The sequence below is a fragment of the Suricata suricatta genome, chromosome 15 (genome assembly GCF_006229205.1).
Source record: "Suricata suricatta isolate VVHF042 chromosome 15, meerkat_22Aug2017_6uvM2_HiC, whole genome shotgun sequence".
NCBI lineage: Eukaryota > Metazoa > Chordata > Mammalia > Carnivora > Herpestidae > Suricata > Suricata suricatta.
In genome coordinates this window covers 49,518,994-49,539,250 of record NC_043714.1, presented here as the reverse complement: position 1 = coordinate 49,539,250, position 20,257 = coordinate 49,518,994, and the positions used below count along the sequence as shown (strand labels likewise).

Genomic DNA, 20,257 nt, shown 5'->3' with positions numbered 1-20,257 from the left:
ACAAAATTTGCTAGTCATACATTGGCTAGGTTCAACTATTTAAATGGTGGTGAGTTTTTATCATCTGTAACATATACATATATTAGAAGTTCTAAAAGCAAAATCTCCAGCAGTACTGTGGAATACTCTATCATTTTCAATGTATCTTCTTTAAATTTTTTTTTACTTTTTATTTTTGAGAGACAGAGACAGAGCATGAATGGGGGAAGGGCAGAGAGAGAGGGAGACACAGAATCTGAAATAGGCTCCAGGCTCTAAACTGTCAGCACAGAGCCCGATGGGGGGCTTAAACTCACGAACCGTGAGATCATGACCTGAGCTGAAGGTAGACACTTAACCAACCGCACCACCCAGGCACCCCACTTTTTAATGGGTCTTAATTATGGAGCTTCCTGTTTAGCCATTTAAAAAGCTGAAAAGAAAAATTTTGTGCAAAATGTTTTGTTGATTATTTTGCTGCAAGTGGAAAGTGTATATAAATAATGTTAACTTTTTACTCAATTTAGATATCTAGAATATATAATTTAATATAACTGTTCATGAATAATAATTAGTTCACATTTAAAAAATGTTACACTTTTTGAGTGTTTGAAAAACACTTCGGTATTTTCATGCAACTGGTTAGAATGTAAAGATCTGTGAGTACCTACAGTGTGATGAACGCCTAATCTAATGAATCTAATCTCCAGGTGAAACAGCATCACCACCACAACCCCCTACCTCGCATTTTGATATGTTATACAGGTGATAGGATTTATAGCAGATTTGTATGTTAAATGAGACTTTCCATCCCCTTAAAATGGAGACTTAAAAAATGAGAACTTGTTTTTCTGCAGAAATGTTTTTGAAATAGTCTGTAATGATCTGTTTGAAGATTTGCAGAGAACACATTCAAATGACAGGGTTTTGAGAAAATGAGGCTTATTGTCCTGTTTATGTGTGGGTTAATATGTTCATACAGGTGACACCCTATTAAAAGAAAAAAAAAAGTCATCAGAAGAGAATATTCAGAATGTTGAACTTGCTCTTGGAAGGCAAGACCCGCATCCATTACAAATGTTCAGGGGAAACTTTATGAAATCCTTAAATATAAAAAAATTACAAATAGAGCCCTATGTACTTCTCTGAATAAAAACTCTTAAATAGCTTTGAAAAACCTAAGCATAACCACTATGCCTGCTGAGATCTGAAATGCCAAAATATCGTGTGTGGACTCAGGGTCTTAGTCCTCATCTGCTAGCGCAAAGGGGCTTTTGCATAGTGAACTTGGCAAGGAGGTTTAACTTTGCATATTTTTATCCTTTTATTCCCCACCCCAGCTGTTTGGAGGGTAGCCTATGTCTCCACTATATGAATTTACAAAGGAGATACTAAAAGCTTTTACATAAAAACCTTTATTTTCAAATATCTGACCATACTCGCTTAGAGTGATAAAGAACACCAATTTAGCGAATAAGAGATACAGACAGTGGTTTCTAGACACCTATTAAAGGAATTTTGATAATCAGAGGATGCAAAAACAAACTCCGTGTTCTTTTCACTGAGTGCTGACTTCCACATTAAAACTAACACACTTATGAACTGCCGTGGGGTCATTCAGAATTAACCTGTAAAATTTTGTCTTCTGTTATAATTTGAAAAGAGGAGTTTTTCTGTTGGTTTTAGCTACTGAATCTTTAAAAAATTTTTTTAAAATTTTATTTATTTTTGAGGCAGAGACAGAGCATGAAGGACAGGGCAGAGAGAAAAGGGGACACAGAATCTAAAACAGGTTCCAGGCTCTGGGCTGTCAGCACAGAGCCCTATGCGGGGCTTAAACCCCTGAACTGTGAGATCATGACCTGAGTGGAAGTCAGACACTCAACTGACCGAGCCACCTAGGCGCCTCTAGCTATTGAATCTTTTAAAGACTAGATGTTTCAGTTTCTTTAGAATGGACCAGTGGCATTCCTTTAAAAAATGAACTAAGACAAATACAAAGTAATACTTTTGAAATTACTTATGTGACAGATCCTTGATGTAGATGAAATTAACCCTATGGTCCAAAATATTAAAGTGTCTGAAAGGGGAATACAGGTCTTTGTGGGGTGTAAAACTTAATTTATCTGAAGGGGGTGTGGAGAAACACAGCTATATAAAGTGTTTGACAGTGGAGCAAATGGACACCAAATTGTTAGCTATGTTTGTATTTTTTTTTCTTTTTTCTTCATTAGACGGATGTGAAGTTGGTCATTGGAGTGAATGGGGAACTTGTAGCAGAAACAATCGCACATGTGGATTTAAATGGGGTCTGGAAACCAGAACACGACAGATTGTTAAAAAGCCAGCAAAGGACACAATACCCTGTCCAACCATTGCTGAATCCAGGAGATGTAAGATGGCCATGAGGCACTGCCCAGGAGGTGAGTTTAGAGAATTAATGACGGTGGGCTCTGTGCTTTCTGACCTCTCCTCCTCCCTAATCATCCTCCCTCCCTGCCCTAATAATATCCCCGGTGACAAGGTCACAGCTACACTGTACTCAATAAGAGACAAATGCTTGAATTGTGAAGAATATAAAGTAAATATTTCACTTTCATGATAGCTTGAAAATGATTTGGAAGAGTGCATGGCAATGAGCTTTCTAAAATGAGAGTTCTATAAAGTGTGTGTGTGTGTGTGTGTGTGTGTGTGTGTGTGTGTGTGTGTGTGTGTGTTGCTGATGTGTCATAAAAGCAGGTTCTGATGAAAGCAGGCCTTGGCAGATGTAGCTCTGAGGGAAGTGGCCAACTTTCAGTTGAGAAGAGTTTAGATTAGGAGGGTTTACAAAATCTGTACGATCATCTGCATCATTACTAGTTGAAGATGACAACTTAAAATAAACTTGTCCAAACACTGGGAAGAATAAATGTTGTCTTAATGTTACCACAATTAGCCAGTTCGTTTTGTTTGGATAATAATTTGTAGAAAACAGCTACTGGTATGTGTGTGTTTATTCATGTCTTTGTAGTAATTGTGCTGATTTGCAGTAATTATTCTGTAATAACAGGATTAGGCCCATTTACAAATTAGGAGAAGCGTACACAGCTCAGGTGCTGGCTGAAGCGGGGTCCGTACGCTGAAATGCAGTTTTTAGTGATGTCACTGTGGTTCTTAAAGCACAATCGCTTGTTACTGTTTATTTTATCACCAGCGGATGTTATATTGCCAGAGATGAAGTGGGGATTTTTCTAGTGCACAAAATAGAAAAGCCAAAAAAAAAAAAAAAAAAAGTTGTGTTTGGAAAACTGTCCTTGAAAATAATCAAAACGTTTGTTTGTCTTCATTCTTGCTATTGGTACATAGCTTTTCAGCCCCGTGGCTATAGCTCAGAAAGAGAATATATATCTGCTTAAATGGATTTATATTCCTATTATCCTTCCTCATAGAGAGGTCTGTGATCCATGGAGGAAGACAAAACTATAAGACTTGAAGACTCCAGTTGGCTTTTGAGAACTATTAGATCCAGATTCAGAAGCTACTATTAGGAAGGCAGATTTTCCTCTTGAATTAGTTTTGCTTTCCTTTGCTGGGGCTTCGAAACAAAGTTTTTTTGGTCTGCTTTTCACTAACAAGGATGGTTTTGTTCAGTTCAACTGAGTATTTTTCAGTCAAAATAAAAGAAAATATTTTCTTACAAAACTAATAAGCCACTTCTTGGATAGCTGAGAGCATTTAACCTGCAACCTTGTGCCTAAAAACAAACCCGATGTATTCAGGTATTGGAAATAAAGACTTTCTTTGTTGTATATTGTTTATGTAACTACCCCCCACCATCCTCTTGCAGCAACATGGTTCCCCAATTGTGGTTTACGTTAATAGCAAAAATTAACCTGAAAATGCTCCTATAACAAACATGCTTATGTGTAACAGGAACCGGCACATTCCCCTCCCCTCTGAAATGATTTTGACCTAGCCCTGGTCTGGCTTGAGAATTTTGTAGATAACAGCTACATTGTTAACCTCTACCATTTATTGCGTTTTTATATTTTTTGCTTCCAGCAATACTAAATAGAATATAACCTGACACTGTCAGTAGCTGAAATTATGTCAAAACAAACATCAATGTATCATCTGCTAATAATCTCTTTTTGACTAGTGAACCAGTAATGAACTCAGATTTAATTCCAATTTAGGTTGCACCAAGTATTATTTTTTTAGGAGAGAGCAGCTATCACTCTAACCCCTGCATCTACATTTTTGGTTTGATAAATTCAATTTTTATCTAACCTTTAAAGTTAGGTTTGAAAAGTTGTATTAGAATTTGTTTTACTGTTTAGTGTCTCATAAAAAGAACTAAAAATAGAGCTGCTGATAGAAATTCAAGGTTACTCTCCAATAAAAAGATTCTATTTACAAATGTAGGAAATGCAAAGTAGGAAATTAATTTTGGAACTTGAGCTCCAATTGATAAAAATTGGCATAACTTCCAGTGAAGTGACCCACCTTGCCTCAGGTGAGAGAGGGAAAAGTTCCTTTTTTTTCAGTAGGTCATGGTCATTAATGGAAGAATGGAGAAGAAAACCACTTTATCCCATTTTACATCTTGACTTGATTTCAGTGATCTGCTTTGACAAACCATGCAAAAATGTAAGTCGTAATCAGGTTGGGAATACAGGCATTTTTCAGATCTTTTCAACATATGTATGGATTTCTCTCCTGTTGGAGCCAATCTTAACCTGATTGCGCACAAACACAGCCTTAACCTCTTTCACACTAAAGCACTGGCACATTAAAATCAGCTGCTTTTGATTACTGGAAGGCAGAAGTTAGAGAGGTCAGCAAAATGGAATAGTCACTAAGTGTATAAAATACTACACTGAGATCTATTAGAAATGAGAACATAAATGGACAGAAGATAAAAAAAACAGTGTAATATTTTAGTCTAATTTTTCTTAATTATTGCATGCTTATTTGCCTTTCTTAAAAAAGAAAGGATATCTAGAAATATCTTAAGTCATGGATTGATTTACCCTTTAAGTTATTCCATATTCATCCCTCAACTTCTCTTTCTGATTAGCTGTTTTTTGAGCTTTTCTGACACTCAGTCTTTGGGATTCTGGTCTGGTGATCACGGGATCTGGGTCTCTGCACCCTGTCAACTCATTAACTCGGCGACCCTTAGCAAGTCACTTAACCTCTCTTGGCCTCTATTTCCTCATTTGTAAATTGAAGGCATTGGGGTGGGCAGTTTCTAAGATCCAGTCCAGATCTAAAATCCAATGATTCTAAGATGAATCGCCAACGGGTACAGGCAAGTTCTGTGTTGTCATGTGAGTCCAAGAGCGTTGTTTACACCCAAAGGACTGAACACTCTTCTAGTAGCTTTGGTGCGCACTTGCCAAGCCCTTTCACATCTGGCAGATTCTTATCCTTCTCTGCCTCTTCATGGGTAGTCAACCATCCAAGACTAAGTGAGACTCTAAATCTGCATATGACCTGTGGTTTAGCAAAGATAGCAGGAAGCTGGAGAAGGAAAAGAGGGGATCGTAAAAGACCATGATATAAAGAGGTAAACAGAGAGTAAGAAAAGAATGAGTGTAGGAAACAAGCACAAAAAAGAAAGGTCTACTTAGAAATGAAGAACCTACTCATTACAGATACCTGACTTCACTTTTCTTGCTCCATTCTGTCGGGACTAGTTTATTCTATTAATATATAGCCTGGAACTTCAAATGAAAGGGATTTCAAATCTCACCCATATGCATTAGGTAATACGTTAGTAGAAAAATATAAACATGCTCTTATATATTTAAATAACAAATGGAAGAATAGAATATGGTGCTAAGGTTTGGAGTTGAAAGATGTTCTTGTACAGGAGAAGCTGTTACTTGGGTGACTGTTATCTTCAGAATTGACCAACATAACCTCAACCTGAGATAATCTGTCCCATATGTATGGCACTCCTTGTTATTTTGTAAGGTCCCATGACAACTAACGTTATATCAGGTATTATTGAGCACTGCTATGTATCAACCACTTGTCTAGGCATGATATTGCTCAGAGTCCTTACAGAACTTTTTCTAGTGGGAATCATGGCAATCAAGAAGTAAGTGGATGAATGCGTAATTTCACATGGAGATGGAAGCCAGCAAGAAACACAAAGCAGGATAATGAACTAGAGAAAGATTGAGGATAGGGGTGTATTATTTTATATAGGGTATTCAGGGAAATTGAGGGAGTAACATTTGATCAGAGATCTGAATGAAGAAGACTTTCTGAAGAGCTAAGGAAGGCTCTTTTTAGCTATTGACACAATGGCTGTGAATGTCCTTGATTCTCTCACACTATAGTGGGGAAGAGGAAGGAACTGCAATCCAGAGAGGTTCTGACTGGTCCCCAGTGATACATGGCAAGTTTCTAATGGTAGGGCCAGGGCTAGGACGAATGTCTTGCTGCTTGGGAAACCCAAGCTTTCCTTGTTCCTTACAATAAAAATCAAAGATAAAGCTATGGTTGTCTATCAAAAAAGCCAACTTTAAACTATTTCTCCCACAACCCCAACATATCCTCTTAGTTTTGCTCTACAAATACTTTAAAAAAACTGCCACCATGCCATTACCCTCCCAATATCTTCCAGCTTGAAATAGTAAAGTACACCCCAAGAGTCATTTCATAAATGCCCAAGTACTGAACCACTGGTTTTGCTTTGATTAGCCACCCCTACAAAGAAAGACCCTCTTCTTTAATTTTAATGTCATTGGTCCTCAGTTTGTGGGGGGCAAATGTGTGACTTCCAGATTATTCTATCTTAGTATGTTTGAGTTACCCTTGAGGCCAGCTTCTAAGGCTGCCTTGTGTTGAGCCAGGCTCAGCACTCGCCTGGGCCTCCTGGATTTCAGGGTGAAGGTCTGGGGATCTGAGTCCCACCCCCACATCAGGCTCTGTACCCAGCATGGCTTTGCACTTTCTGACCCAAAAAGTCAGACTTGATAAAGTAATTTAGGCGTGGCTTTGACAGACACTTAGAGCTTTCTGTCTCTTTGACTTGTGGCTGCCTCCATTCACTGTGCAGAGTGAACATTATGATGCATTTTTAAAGCCCTCATCATATTTTCTCAGAACTGTGCTAACCTTTAAAAGTAGCTGCTATATACTATCCCAATTTGAAAATAACTCATTCCTCTTATGACACATTAATTGACCTTCATCTTTTTTTAAGTGGCTTTTAACTTGATAGGAAACAAAAGAAAATAGTATTTAGCAACTCAGAAACTTAATCTCTGCAAACATCTACTTTTTAAAAGGCAACAGTAACAAGACCTCCCTAATCGTTGTTTTCTGTATATAAGCTGACAGCAACATGTGCCGTAGGTAGTAGGTAATCGAACTAGAGATGATTGTGGAGTGTGATGGATTAAACTAAAAGCAGGAAATAAGCACATTTGCAGTAGGATAGGGTCAAGAAAATACGCTTTAGACATAGGTTATTTATTTTTCTACATTTTGTTTACATTTGAGTTGCCATTTATGTGGTCTGTTTTATACATGCCAACCTCAAGCATAGTTCGGAGGAGAGAGGAGAAGAGAAAAACCTTTTCCTCTGAAACTTTCGTAGTTGTCAGGAATGCAGGTACTGAATTTATGATATAAAGAAGAGAGATTTCTGGTTACCTCTATGTTTGCTATGCTAAATACCTTTCCATATTTAAGATCAGTGATTTGCGTTAGTCACTTTAAATTAGGCATATTGTACTCTTTCCCTGGTATTCTGGATACATGGCAGCTAATTGTAATAATCTTTTTAAACATTTTTTATGTTTTTTTTAAATTTATTTTTGAGAGGCAGAGAGAGCGTGAGCAGGGGAGGGACAGAGAGAGAGGGAGACACAGAATCTGAAGCAGGCTCCAGGCTCTGAGCTGTCAGCACAGAGCCCGGCGCAAGGCTCTAACCCACGAACTTGTGAGATCATGACCTGAGCAGAAGCTGGCTGCTTAACTGACTGAGCCACCCAGGCGCCCTGTGTAATATTCTATAGAGATTATAAACTGGCACAGCTGCAACCTTTTAAATGTTAATGTATAATTATTATACAAAATTGACATTTAACAAAGGTATCTCTGTCTTTAAACACTTCTGCATTTCTCTTAGTAGCTATCCAAAATTCCTGCATCGGTGGTCTGAACAATGAGTCTTTAGGCAGCATGCTGTGACATGACCCCTCCCTCTTTATTTCCTTCCCTTTGTTTCCTGAAAATTGAATAGGTTTTTATGTTTTAGCAGTGATTTCTTTGAGACCTGCTAATTGTCACATTTCCGATGGTAAGTGTCTAAGGCTGCGGGGGAACAGAGAAGTGGGCTCTAATGTGGCATGCTTTGGGAATGATGAAAACTCGAGAGGGCAAAGCTAAGTAAGGTCTTGGACACAGACCTAAAAGTTGAAGGGTGTGCAAAGCACCGATAACATGGAGTCTGAGAAAAAAGCTAGAAGGCCAGCTCTGCTGCCAGTTTCGTTCTGAGCCTGACTTGGTGCCAGCCTTGCCTGCTCGAGGGGCCCAGGGAGTGAGTGAGTGCAAGAAGTCCCACCTTTGTGCCACTCTCTATAGCATCCCATCTGGGATCTCTCCCTCGTTTAATTACAGTGAGGAGCAACATGTACTAGTCTCTTTTATGGGCACTTGTAAAAAGGATTTCTCAACTACACATGTCACCAAAGGCCTGATGTTCTATGTGCAACAAGGCAAGACAGGAAAATTCGAAGGGGCCTTTGTCCTACACAGCAGTAAGCTACTCTGATCTTAATGTAAAATATATAAAGCAATTTTTACAACACTCTAACATAAAAACAACTTTAATAGGACACACATGGTGTCAGTGTTAAATTTTCCCCCTTTCTAAGAGGCTTGTTTTTTTCCTTCTTTAGGAGATAAGAAAGCCTGAAGTTTAAATCCCCTCATGGTTTCTTAGAACAACTTATTTTCCTCATCAGACACCCCTCGAGGATCTTTAAATGATGTTGATAAAAATGGTGCAGGCAGTTTGCTCACTGAGATTTCCTGTAAATGCATATCTAGCTACTGGACTGACCTAGAGCTGTTGTTGTGGATATCGCCCAGGGTCAGGAGGCAGAAAGAAAACACTTAATGGAAATAATGACGGAGTTTTACTAAAATCTCAGCATGACTCATGTTGTCATCATACAGAAGTGGTTAAGATGATGCCATTATTCTGTGCACTAGAGTGGGGCAAAAAGCTTCCATGGCAGAAGTTATTACCATTTATTTAAACTAAACATGGAAAGGCAGTAGGTTTTGCTTTACTATTGACTTGTTTATGTAATACTTGGACCTACTATTTCTGTGTGTCAGTATTATTTTCTTCTATTTTGAGGACTTTGGAAACGAGGAGTAAAATATTTGAACTTATCTAGTCAAGAGACATTGAACGATTGATGTTATGCCCTTATGTCCATTAGTCTAATGATTTAATAATAAGTTAATGTAAAAAGAGATTTAATAACATCCTAAAAGAAGACAAAATTTAAACATTAGAACTAGGACAATCTTCTAACAAACACCCAAGACCGATTAAAAAAAGACTACATGAATACGTGTTGGTTGAAATAATAAATGAGTCAAAATTTGACGTTGGGTTTCCTACCCAAGGCAAAGGGGAAAGGTAGATATGGGTTTTTCTATCTTAATTTCAAATAAATAACTAATTATAAAATGCAATATCAATTTAATAGCTCTTGAAGGGAAAAATTAGCGTACATATATGTGTATATGCACATATGTGTATATTCACATAACCTGTACATAATCTTATATACACATATATGCATATGTGTGTATGTGAATGTATACATATATATACACATCTATCTACATAAACATGAGTACTCATTCCAATTTCAGGCACATGATAGTGTGTGCCTGTGTATGGAAGGGGAGGGAATTGTATCATGGAATTAAGGAAATTAATGATAATTATTACAGAAAACATTTCAGTTCCATAGGGAGACAAATACTAAACAGATTTCTCAAATGAGGAACCACACCCAAAGCAATGAACCGTATGGTGGACTGTGTCTTTACCAATATCCATATCCCAAGAATGTGTTTTCAGAAGACAGAAGGCAGCTTGGGAGTGTTTATTCCTCAAAGTAAGCTGAGGGTGTAATCCATGAAAGTTGACTGTCTGGAGGCCTGGGCAATATGGAATCAGGATTTGTTGACTTATCAGTTGTATTTGAGTACAATAGTCCAGTAGGTTTTTTTAGTGAATAGTGAATACATGCAAGAGAATCCAGAAAATATTCGTTTGTATTGTGGGTCAGTTACCCTTTGAACTTGTCAATAACCATAACTGTGGTGTCTTTTTTATATAATATGTTCTTAAGTAAGATCAGGAGCTGCATACTTAGATTCAGAGTTATTTCTGGTGATTACCTCAAGCTTTGCACTAATAATTTGAATGACCTTGTAGACTTCCTAAGGCCAACCTTCAATTATTTTAATCTGTCAAAACTATTTGGTATGAGAGAACTATGTAGATTTTGAGTAAATGCTTACTGAGTGTAACTGACTTTATTAAAATATGTTGCAAGGTGACTTCTAATTTCTCTTTTGAGCCTACTTCTACAATATAATTCAGGTACCAAGTGTTTGAGCTGAGTTTCCATCACAACCCATGATTTTTCCATTGCCATATCTTTAAGTTCATTAAATCAATTATTCAAACATCTGTTAACACCTATATTCTAAAGAAACAGGCAGATTGAGAGTGATACAAACAGATGAGTTTATAATCTCCTTAAGGAAGAAGAAAATGCACATTACAAAATAACAAAAGAAACAAAGTTGAGTTTGTAAATGAAAGTGTCTGTGTCATTACAGGCTGTGATGTTGTAAAAAATATCATTTTAGCTGTTGTGGCCAGGAAATGCTTCTTGAAGAACAAATTTAAATGATATTCAGAGGGCTAGATGGGAAACACCTTTGGAAGAGGGAGGAGATTATTTTAGACAGAGGGCATTGTAGGGAAAGATATAGATGCTAAAGTGTGCCTCTTGTGTCCAAGAGAGGGTGAGCAGAAGAACCTGGCCCGAAGTTCAGAGTTGGTCAGTGACAATATGGAATCTCACAGCAAAAATTTAAGTTGCATACTGACTTCCAAGTGCTTCTATGGAGAGGATGGGGGTTTTAATTTTACCTAGTATGCAGTGGAGAGCCATGGGGCCCTTAAGCATGGAGGTATTTTAGCTGAATGCTGGTTGAAGACAGAAGTGGTTGAGGTGGTATTGGTGAAGCATAACTAAGTAGACCTCACATCCCAAATTTGGGGCAGAGCGTTAAACAGAGTCTGCGTTTGGGAGAATTACCAGAGAATACTTATGGGTTCTGATGTTTATGCATTTTTCTGTTATGCTTGCTTTTCTAAAGAGTGCAGGATTTTGCTTTGACTTGCAGTCCACTGTGACCCTTATCTTTTTCTGCCAACTTTTTAAGCCAAGCCATTCCCCAGTTTGTGTTAGTGCAGTTTATTTTTAAAAAATCTAGGCAAATTTTGCATTCACCCTAACTGAACTATTCTAACTGCTATTTCCATTTGCCATTTACCAAGACCCTTGGATGTATTATTTCCTATTTTCTGGCTTATGATGTTAACCTTCTAATGGATTTCCTTTACCAGCCAGCTTGAAGTACTTTGGAAATTTAAAGTATACATATTGAATATTACTCAAATAAAAGACGAAAATGTTCCTATAAGACCCAATTTCAAATGTATAATCTAAGGTGGTTTTATCTAGAATGTCGTTTACTAACAACTATGTGAAGTGTTGGGTTGAGGACGATTCAGAGTTAACTGCTGGGCTCAGGAGAAAACTGTACAGTTATCAATTTGTTCTCCATAATTCTAATCCTTTGCTCCATCCTGCTCTTGGCTTTCTTCTGCCTTTCTCTTCAATCTTCCAACACACTTAGATATGTTTGACAAGTACTGATCTAGCTTCCATTTCATATCTGTAGTGGTGGTGGAGGATTATATATTGGAGGTGGAAAACAGTATGGAAAAATACTTGAAAGGGTTTTAAATTTGACGTATCCTGGTTTTCACCACCTGTTGAATGACATTGGTTAAATTACTTAATTTCCAAAGCTTTGTCTTAAATGAAATGGGGATATGTCACAGGATCATTGTAAGGAGTAAATTGGCACACATGCAAACGGATTTTATGATTCTACACTTTGTTGTAATTTTTAAAATTATATATTAACCATTCTTCTCATGGCTGGCCTACTCTTGCCTCTTTACTTTCCTTTAATTTCTCTTCATCTCATGGCTTTGGCTATCATTCAGATGTGAAAGTGTCTCCCATTTGAACCCCAATGCCACTGATTTGGCTGCTGATGAGTGTCTTTCCAGCATGTCCAAACAAATACCTTGTTTTCTTTCCAAAATCTTATTTCTACTGGGATGGTCCTCCTTTCTAAAAGCACCTCTAGGAGCACCTGGGTGGCTCAGTTGGTTGAACATCTGAGCTCACGTTATCATTTCACCATTCCTGAGTTCAAGTCCCACATTGGGCTCTGTGCTGACAGCTCAGAACCTGGAGCCTGTTTAGGTTTCTGTGTCTCCCTCTCTCTATTTCTGCCCCTCCCTTGCTCTCACTCTGTCTCTTTCTCTCTCTCAAAAATAAATACATAAAAAAACCCTCCAAGGATACCTCTAGCCTCCCAGTTACCTAGGCTCTTGGCCCTACATTTGTATCTCTTTTTATATTCAGACAAATTAGTACTCAGATCCTTACTCAACCATGTGAAAGTATGCAAAGCAAACCTAAGAAATTTACTCAATCTCTCTCAGCTCCAGCATCTATATTATGGGGATAAGAGCAGATGCATGTTTCATAGGATTGTTATGAGGCTCAAATAACCTCATTTAAAACAGTCAAGGATCAGAAAATATGGGTTGTTATTAATTTGTTAAATAACACTGCATCCAGCTCTGTTTCTCCACCATCCATTCATCTTTATTCCTGTGGCCTCTACTTGAAGCCTTGCTTGTATATATAGAAGATTGCAGTAGCCTTTCATGGGCAGAGAGAGTATAGGTTAATTTACATTCCAGCTGACAGATGTGGCTGCATATTCTAAGCTGAACATGTTCCTCACTTACCTAGTCTACTCTCGGGGGTAAAATGGAAACCTTAAATTCTAAAAGTGGTTGGGACAGCCATTGAGTATCTTGATGAGCATGGGCCCTAGTACAGAGTAAGCTTCCAATGTTGAAAAGCATGAAGCTTGCAGGATGAGTTGGACAGGTTAATGCTGGGTGAAGAGGTGAGACTTGAGTACAAACCTGGAATCCTGGGAGGATTTGAATCAGTAGAAGTGAGTTGAGGGTGAAGGGGGAAAAGAGGGTGAGCAAAAGTTGGACAAAATGCAAAGTATATAGGTTACCATTTCTATAAATGTGAAGAATCTGTTGGAACAACCCATGTATTAGGAAGCAAAAGGGAAAAATTGGGGCAAAAGGTGTAGAAATAAGTAGAAGGAATGAACTCAGCAGATCCTTCAAAACCAGTAAGGGCAAGTTACCAAATTAAGCCTCCTGGGTTGACCAATGCCAGAAGAGTATGAGACAGCCTGAAGAATTCTCACAGGGAATTTGTCCATTTGTGGTGATTCACTTATAAACTGCAAGTTGGATAAGTGAATATTCAAAAAAATTAAAGCATGAGTATAACACACAATACGTAGTTTATAACAACCAGCCACTCAAGGCATAAGAAAGTAATGAGCCCAGGGGCGCCTGGGTGGCTCAGTCAGTTGAGCCTCTGACTTCAGCTCAGGTCATGATCTCATAGTGTTTGAGTTCGAGCCCTGCACCGGGCTCAGTGCTGACAGTTTAGAGCGTGGAGTCTGCTTTGGGTTCTGTTTCTCCCTTTCTCTGTCTGCCCCTCCTCTGCTGACACTCTGTTTCTATCTCTCAAAAATAACTAAAACTTAAAAAAAAAAAAAAAAAAAGTAAAAGAAAGTAATGACCCCGAAGTTAGGAATACAGATTCAGATGTTTAACAAATCCAGTGGTGTGTATTGCCTCACTGTACCTAAAGACATTTTTGTTTTAGAAATTTAGTTTCTTAAATCCATTTATAACAGTAATTTAATCTCGAGGAAACCTGTGGAAGGGAAGGAGGCTCTAGGCCTAGATTCAAGGATAGTCAAACTACGTTCTCTGCAGAATAGAATGGTGCAGTTGATCCTTGAACAGTGCAGGGGTTGGAGGCACTGACCGTTATAGTAAAAACTGTGTGTTTAACTTCCAGCTCCCTACAAACTTAACTACCAGTTGACTGGAAGGTTTTACTGATAACACAGTCAATTTACACATATTTCATGTGTTATATCTATTTTATGCTGTATTTTTACAGCAAAGTAAGCCAAAGAAAAGGAAATATTATTAAGAAAAACATAAGGGCTATATTGTATTTATCTTTAAAAATCCTCACATAAGTAGACTGGTGCAGTTAAAACCTGTGTTGTTCAAGAGTCAACCATCTATGGTGTTTTCTCACAGATTGCAAGGAGGCCTAGCCAGTTAGTGATCTGGTCTCTCAACCGTGTTTGAATGATAGTAGCTTTACTTTTTCTCTATTATATTTTGGAGGTTCATCATGGGTTTTCCTTTGTAAAAAGAGCATATCTTCCTATAAAACAAAACTTTAAGATGCACTGTTCATATTCTTTCCTTTACATGTTTGAGGTCAAGATGCGGGGTCATAGTAGATGGTAAAGGTAAAGCTTGGTTCTTGCTTAGACATCACACTTGGCGCTCATTATTCCACACAGCCTTGTCTTTCAATCCACAGGGAGCTCTGGGCATTCCTCAGAGGTAATACCACTAGGTTTGCTCATGTTGTCACATATATGTCCTTCATGGTGACTGGCCTTATATTTTTGCAATATTTTTTCTTGGAACAATAGTATGACACTTAGGATGGACTGAATTCAACAACATACTATTTGCAAGGGCATACTGCAAGATGCAGTGATGACCCAATAAAAACAAAAAGTCACTCTTCAACTAACTTCCAGTTTTTCATTTGGATTTAGAAATTGTATACAGTTAAAATGGTATAAGGTGGACAAGCACATGATCTGCTCCAAGCCCACCTTATTTCATCCTGAGCTGCCTCTTTAACATTTTATTCAGTAGTTATTCTCTTGTTTCTAGGAGAAATTTCAGGCAGGTCTCATATCTTTTCTGCTCATTCTTGGTGATATGGTTTTGTTGGCATGCTTAGTCATTGATGTAGTCTTTATTTATTACAATGTCTAGTCTAAGATAATAACTATAAATAGAAACTTGAATTAATAATAAGTCTTTGATTATTATCTTGAATTTCTAGAAAATGTATAACAGACTTTGGCTGTCATGAAGTCTATTTTCCAAACTACCAGAGTATAGAAGAGTCTATTTTCTAAACTACCACTTTCTTAAAAATTCCAAAGTAAATGACCCTCTGATGAAATGAAATGGTAAAACAACTAAATGCTAATCCCTGGAAGATGTTTATCATATAGACTTCCGTGTCTCTCTCTTTCTCTCTCTGTCTCTCTGTCTCTCTGTCTCTCTTCCTCTCTTCCTCTTCCTCCTTCCCTCCCTCCCTTCCATTTTACGTCAAAACCTGGAGAAGGAGACCACATGCTTCTGTCTGACACGTATGCAAAGATTTCTTGTAGTTTTCTTGTATTTTCATGTTGAGATGGTATTGCTAACTTGAGTAATTTAAAGTAATTTCTGACTCAAATGTCAAGTGTCTGTTGCATTTCAGATCTGCCTCTATTTGGCATAATTGTCAACTCGAAGCTCACAGATTGACCTAATACAGTCTTCAAATATGCTTTGAGTTAAGAGTTATTTGGCTTGCTTCTGTAGCACTATTTGAAGCAATGCAGTCAGTATTGCCGTTACCAGTTTGCTTCTCCTTTCTCAGAAACATAAGACTTGTGTATCCCAAGAACCACCACGTGAAATTTTCCACCAGGTGGATGACATGTGAGCATATCTCATTGCAAAACTGTAACATGGGTAGTAGTCTAATTTGAACCAGTCCTTTTATAATAACTTACATTTATTAAGAACTTGCTTGAAGGAGTTCAAACACGGGTGGTGACCTCTTGAGCACCCATATTTTAAAACTTAAAGAAAAACATACAGCTCTCAAATTGCCCATCTTCTATGTAACTTTTAGTGCTTAGTAAGAAATGATTCCACAATTCGTATTATACTATGAATGTGTAATTAAAGATGATTGAACATTCAAAATCTGTGGTCACTTAGTCCCTTTGTACACACTTGCTCATGAATGTGTTTGTGTAGGAGTTGGGGGAGAGAGATGAGAATTAGTGGTTTCAGCACCACATTTAAGGAAATGTTCAATGTTGTGCTCAGCATTTTGTTTGACAGTTGTTACCTTGTTTTTATTGTCTCTCCACTTTTATTTATTTCCCTGTTTCTTAAGCAGCCTGATGAAATCTCATCAGCTAACTAGGATTGAATTTTGATGAGTGCCAAGTTGCTTTGATGAAATCGAGTGTAATCATGTTAAACCCGACTTGATTTAGCTTTACTGCTGGCATTTTCCATATTGAGAAAATTAGTGCATTTGTCCGCTCCTGGAGAGAAAAGCCCAGTAAGAAACAAAGATAGCTCAAATACAAAAAGCAACCACAATTTACGTTCATTTTATATCTTTGTTTCAAAACTAGCTTTTCCATGCATTCAAACTTCTTAAGTTTCGGCATCTGTTCCTTGTAACAGCAACAGAATTGAAATTTGCTATTAGCCAAAACTACCTCCAGCCATGAACTAGAAAAAGAAAATATATAGTTCCTGTTGACCTGGAAAAAAAAATAACCTTTGTGTCCTATTACTTGGATTTTTCTGGGGGAGGGGGAGGGCAAGAAAGATTTTAGTACTTAAGTACAAAATATTGTTTCATTTTATTGACAAAGGAAAAAACTGAGTTTTAAAATTGTGCTTCCTAGTGTCATTTCAGGTTACAAACCTGTATAGGAATCAAAAGACATTAGAGCCCAAAGACTCTCAAATTTACCTCTTAATTTCTGATACTTATGATGTAGAACAATCCAAACGTGCTGAAATCTTATATAATTATAATAACAGTGTATCTCTTAGGAGATCACTATGATGCCAGAATTTCAAGAGGTTTGGGCACTAGATCATGGACCTGCAGCAGGGTTTTCAGAATGTGCACATAGGCTGAAATAAGACCTTTAGCTGCTCAGCCAGTACACTTTCCCCTCTTAATGCAGGAGGCCAGCAGGCTGCCATCCGTGGCGCCTTAAACCTGGATCTGGAATTGGAAGAGACCCCCCACTTGTAGTCAGTGACCATGAGCTGATTTAATATCTTTGAATTGTTGGAAGATAATTTCCACTCTGGACAGTCCTTGTGGGGGGAACTATTCCGGAGGCACTGAGAGATTATTCTTCATCTTTATTTTCTGCTTTGAGTTGTTCCCTAAAGTTACTAAAGAATTTTGACCTCTCAAGCCTGGCATAAAACATGCCTACTCTAAAACTCTTACAGATGACGACAGTTTAATCAAAATCAGAGAGTTAGTGGGAGAGAGTGAAGGCAGTTCTGTGGCCCTGGGAGAAAGTTATACATGTTCTATTTCTTCAAAATCCTGTGTTTTGTGCCTTTATATAACTGGGTTCAAGTGCGTTTTCTTTTTTGTGTTTTTCCTTGGTCAGTTCTCAGTGGACACAACTTACCAGAATTACTAGTTAACAACTTACCAGAATTATTAGTCACTAACTACAAAGAGTTTACTACATTGCTCATAGAGTGTTCAGTCAAGGACTACTTTAGAATTACAGCATTGCTGAGTCTGCTAACTGTGAACACAATGGGTCCAACAAAATGCTGATTCCTCCCTGGTTAGGTTTACTCATGGTCTGACGCCCATATCTGCTGGAAATGAACATTTGTCGGAATGATATCTATTATGACATAAATTTAACAGTGTTTTCTATTTTCACTTATCCATAAAAGATCTGGCAAAGGGCTATCTTAATGGATTTTACAGCTGAGCCCCAAAACACAAAATAAAAATGGTCTGTGTTGTTATTTATAGTGTGTAGAAATTACCTTTACATAAATGACTTCAGAATCTACTTGTTACAGTGATGTGTGTGTGTGTGTGTGTGTGTGTGTGTGTGTGTGTTCACTTATTAGGTTGTTGGAGCTGTTAGATTATGTCATCAATATAATCTAGACCAAGGATCTGGCAAAGTTTTTGTGCACCCCAGTTCCTAGACATTTATGCAGATTGACTTAGAGTAAGGCTACAACAGAAAATAATTTCTAGATAGAGAATGTAGGAGAGTGGCTCCCAACAGCTCTGTTCTCAGCTTCCTTTTTGGATTCTGACTGTGACCTATGTCACAGCCCCAGATGAATTGCATGTAGTCATTCCAGGGTGTGGACATAATTGCTGTCTTTTTGGTATAAGGGTTCCCTGATCCACAGTCTTGAGAGGAACTGAGAAAATAAGCATTTTCTGCTAAGATGCATGGCTTTTCATTATAATGGGTATTTTACAAACCATGAGCCATGATGATGAAGTGATTCAGGATTTGAAAAAGTTTAAAAGCCGCTGACATTAAAGCAAGAACCACATGCCCCAGGCAGGGGACACAGACACCATAAAAAAGCATTGATGCCAGTTGCTTGAGAAATTCATCAAGGAGGTGTGTTGATCCTTAAAAACTTATCAGAAAGGAGTTGTGATTTGTTGCATCAATGGCTAAAACAATTTGTGTATTTGATTTTTCCTCATTTCATCTATTTGTCAAAACTTGTCAAACTGTGTTTTCTATACATTGAATCGTCTTTCCAAATTGTGCTTGTTTCTTCAGATTTCCAGGTCCTTTAAGATTTTTAACTTTTTTTGAGTGTAGTTAATGCACAACATTACATTAGTTTCAGGTGTACAACACAGTGCTTGAACAAGCCTATGCACTATGCCGTGCTCACCACAAGCGTAGCCACCAACCGTCACCGCATGGTGCTATTATACCATCGACTATATTCTTTATGCCGTGCCTTTTATTTCTGTGACTTCCTCATTCTGTAACTGGAAGCCTGAACCCTTTTTTTTTTTTTTTTTTAATAAAAATTGCACCTACTTCAGGTGTACAGGCTCCTTTTTATTTGGTATCCTGACTCTCCGTTGCTCACTAGATCCCTTTAGGAAAAAGTTTGTTGAGGCAAATCCTGAATGGCCTTGGGCCAAGATGCTATAAGTAAAGCATCCAAAGTACAGACGCTGAGAGTTGAAGTTTTTCTGAAAGAAAGAGACCATCTGAGTTTTTAATTAGAAAAGTGCTCAAATCCACACTTCGGTGTCCTCTCCTGAGGCTCCTCAACCAGAATCTAGGGTATATTTACTAGTGTTTTTCTTTCTTAAAACAGGCAATAAAAATGTAGAACCACAGCCAGGGGAGAGATGAAAGGGTAAGGGGATGTGTCTCAAGGGAATGATAACAGGATTAAAACTTTGTAGAAATCATTTGCATTTACGATACATACACACTTACGCTGAAGCTGTGAAACTCAGTGTTTTACATTTCAAGTTCCTTTTCAGCAAAATCCAACACTTTATTGCTAAGCAGAAATGACCACCTCTGTGAAAATTTAAGAACCAGCCCCAAATTCAGGAAGGAGTCAGACTGGCCTGAGAGGAAGCCATTCAGGACAGAGCTCTCTCTAGTCAGTTCAGTGGCAAAAAGGCAAGACTTCTCTCAAATTGTTTGTAGATGAAATTGAAGATAATGTTATAATAGCGAAACCAAAAGGTTCTCAGGTGGCTACAAACTAAAACGCTGAGGAAGCCGTGTTCCATGTGGGTCAGTTCGGATCTGTGGGTATTAAGGCTTACTTAAAATTGTCCCTGGTTCAAAGATGGTATTAAGCAATTGTAGTTTGTTTTTTGTTTTTGTTTGTTTTCGGACAGATACTGTTTAGTGAAAAGCACTTACATAAAATCAGCATTGTGTTTGTACACGGAAAAATCAAGGATTGATTTTACTACAAGCTTGTAGCACACACTGGACATTGGGATTCTAGGTAGTTCTTTTTCTTGTTACATTAATAGAATGTGGACAAGATAACTGGCAGTTACCGTATTGGCGTCTTCTGCCTCTTGTTCCTCTGTGGCTGGGCCGGTGCTTCATGGGGATCAGAAACACAAAGAAG

At 37.9% G+C, this 20,257-nt stretch overlaps 1 protein-coding gene across 1 annotated transcript in view; it reads left to right on the top strand.

The window, feature by feature from the left end:
• RSPO2 (R-spondin 2) overlaps positions 1–20,257 on the top strand; it is a 141,895-nt gene that overhangs the window by 89,394 nt on the left and 32,244 nt on the right. Inside the window, exon 4 of the mRNA XM_029924006.1 lies at positions 2,214–2,402. Within this exon, the coding sequence (XP_029779866.1) occupies positions 2,214–2,402 (189 nt within the window). The remainder of the gene's footprint in view (positions 1–2,213; positions 2,403–20,257) is intronic.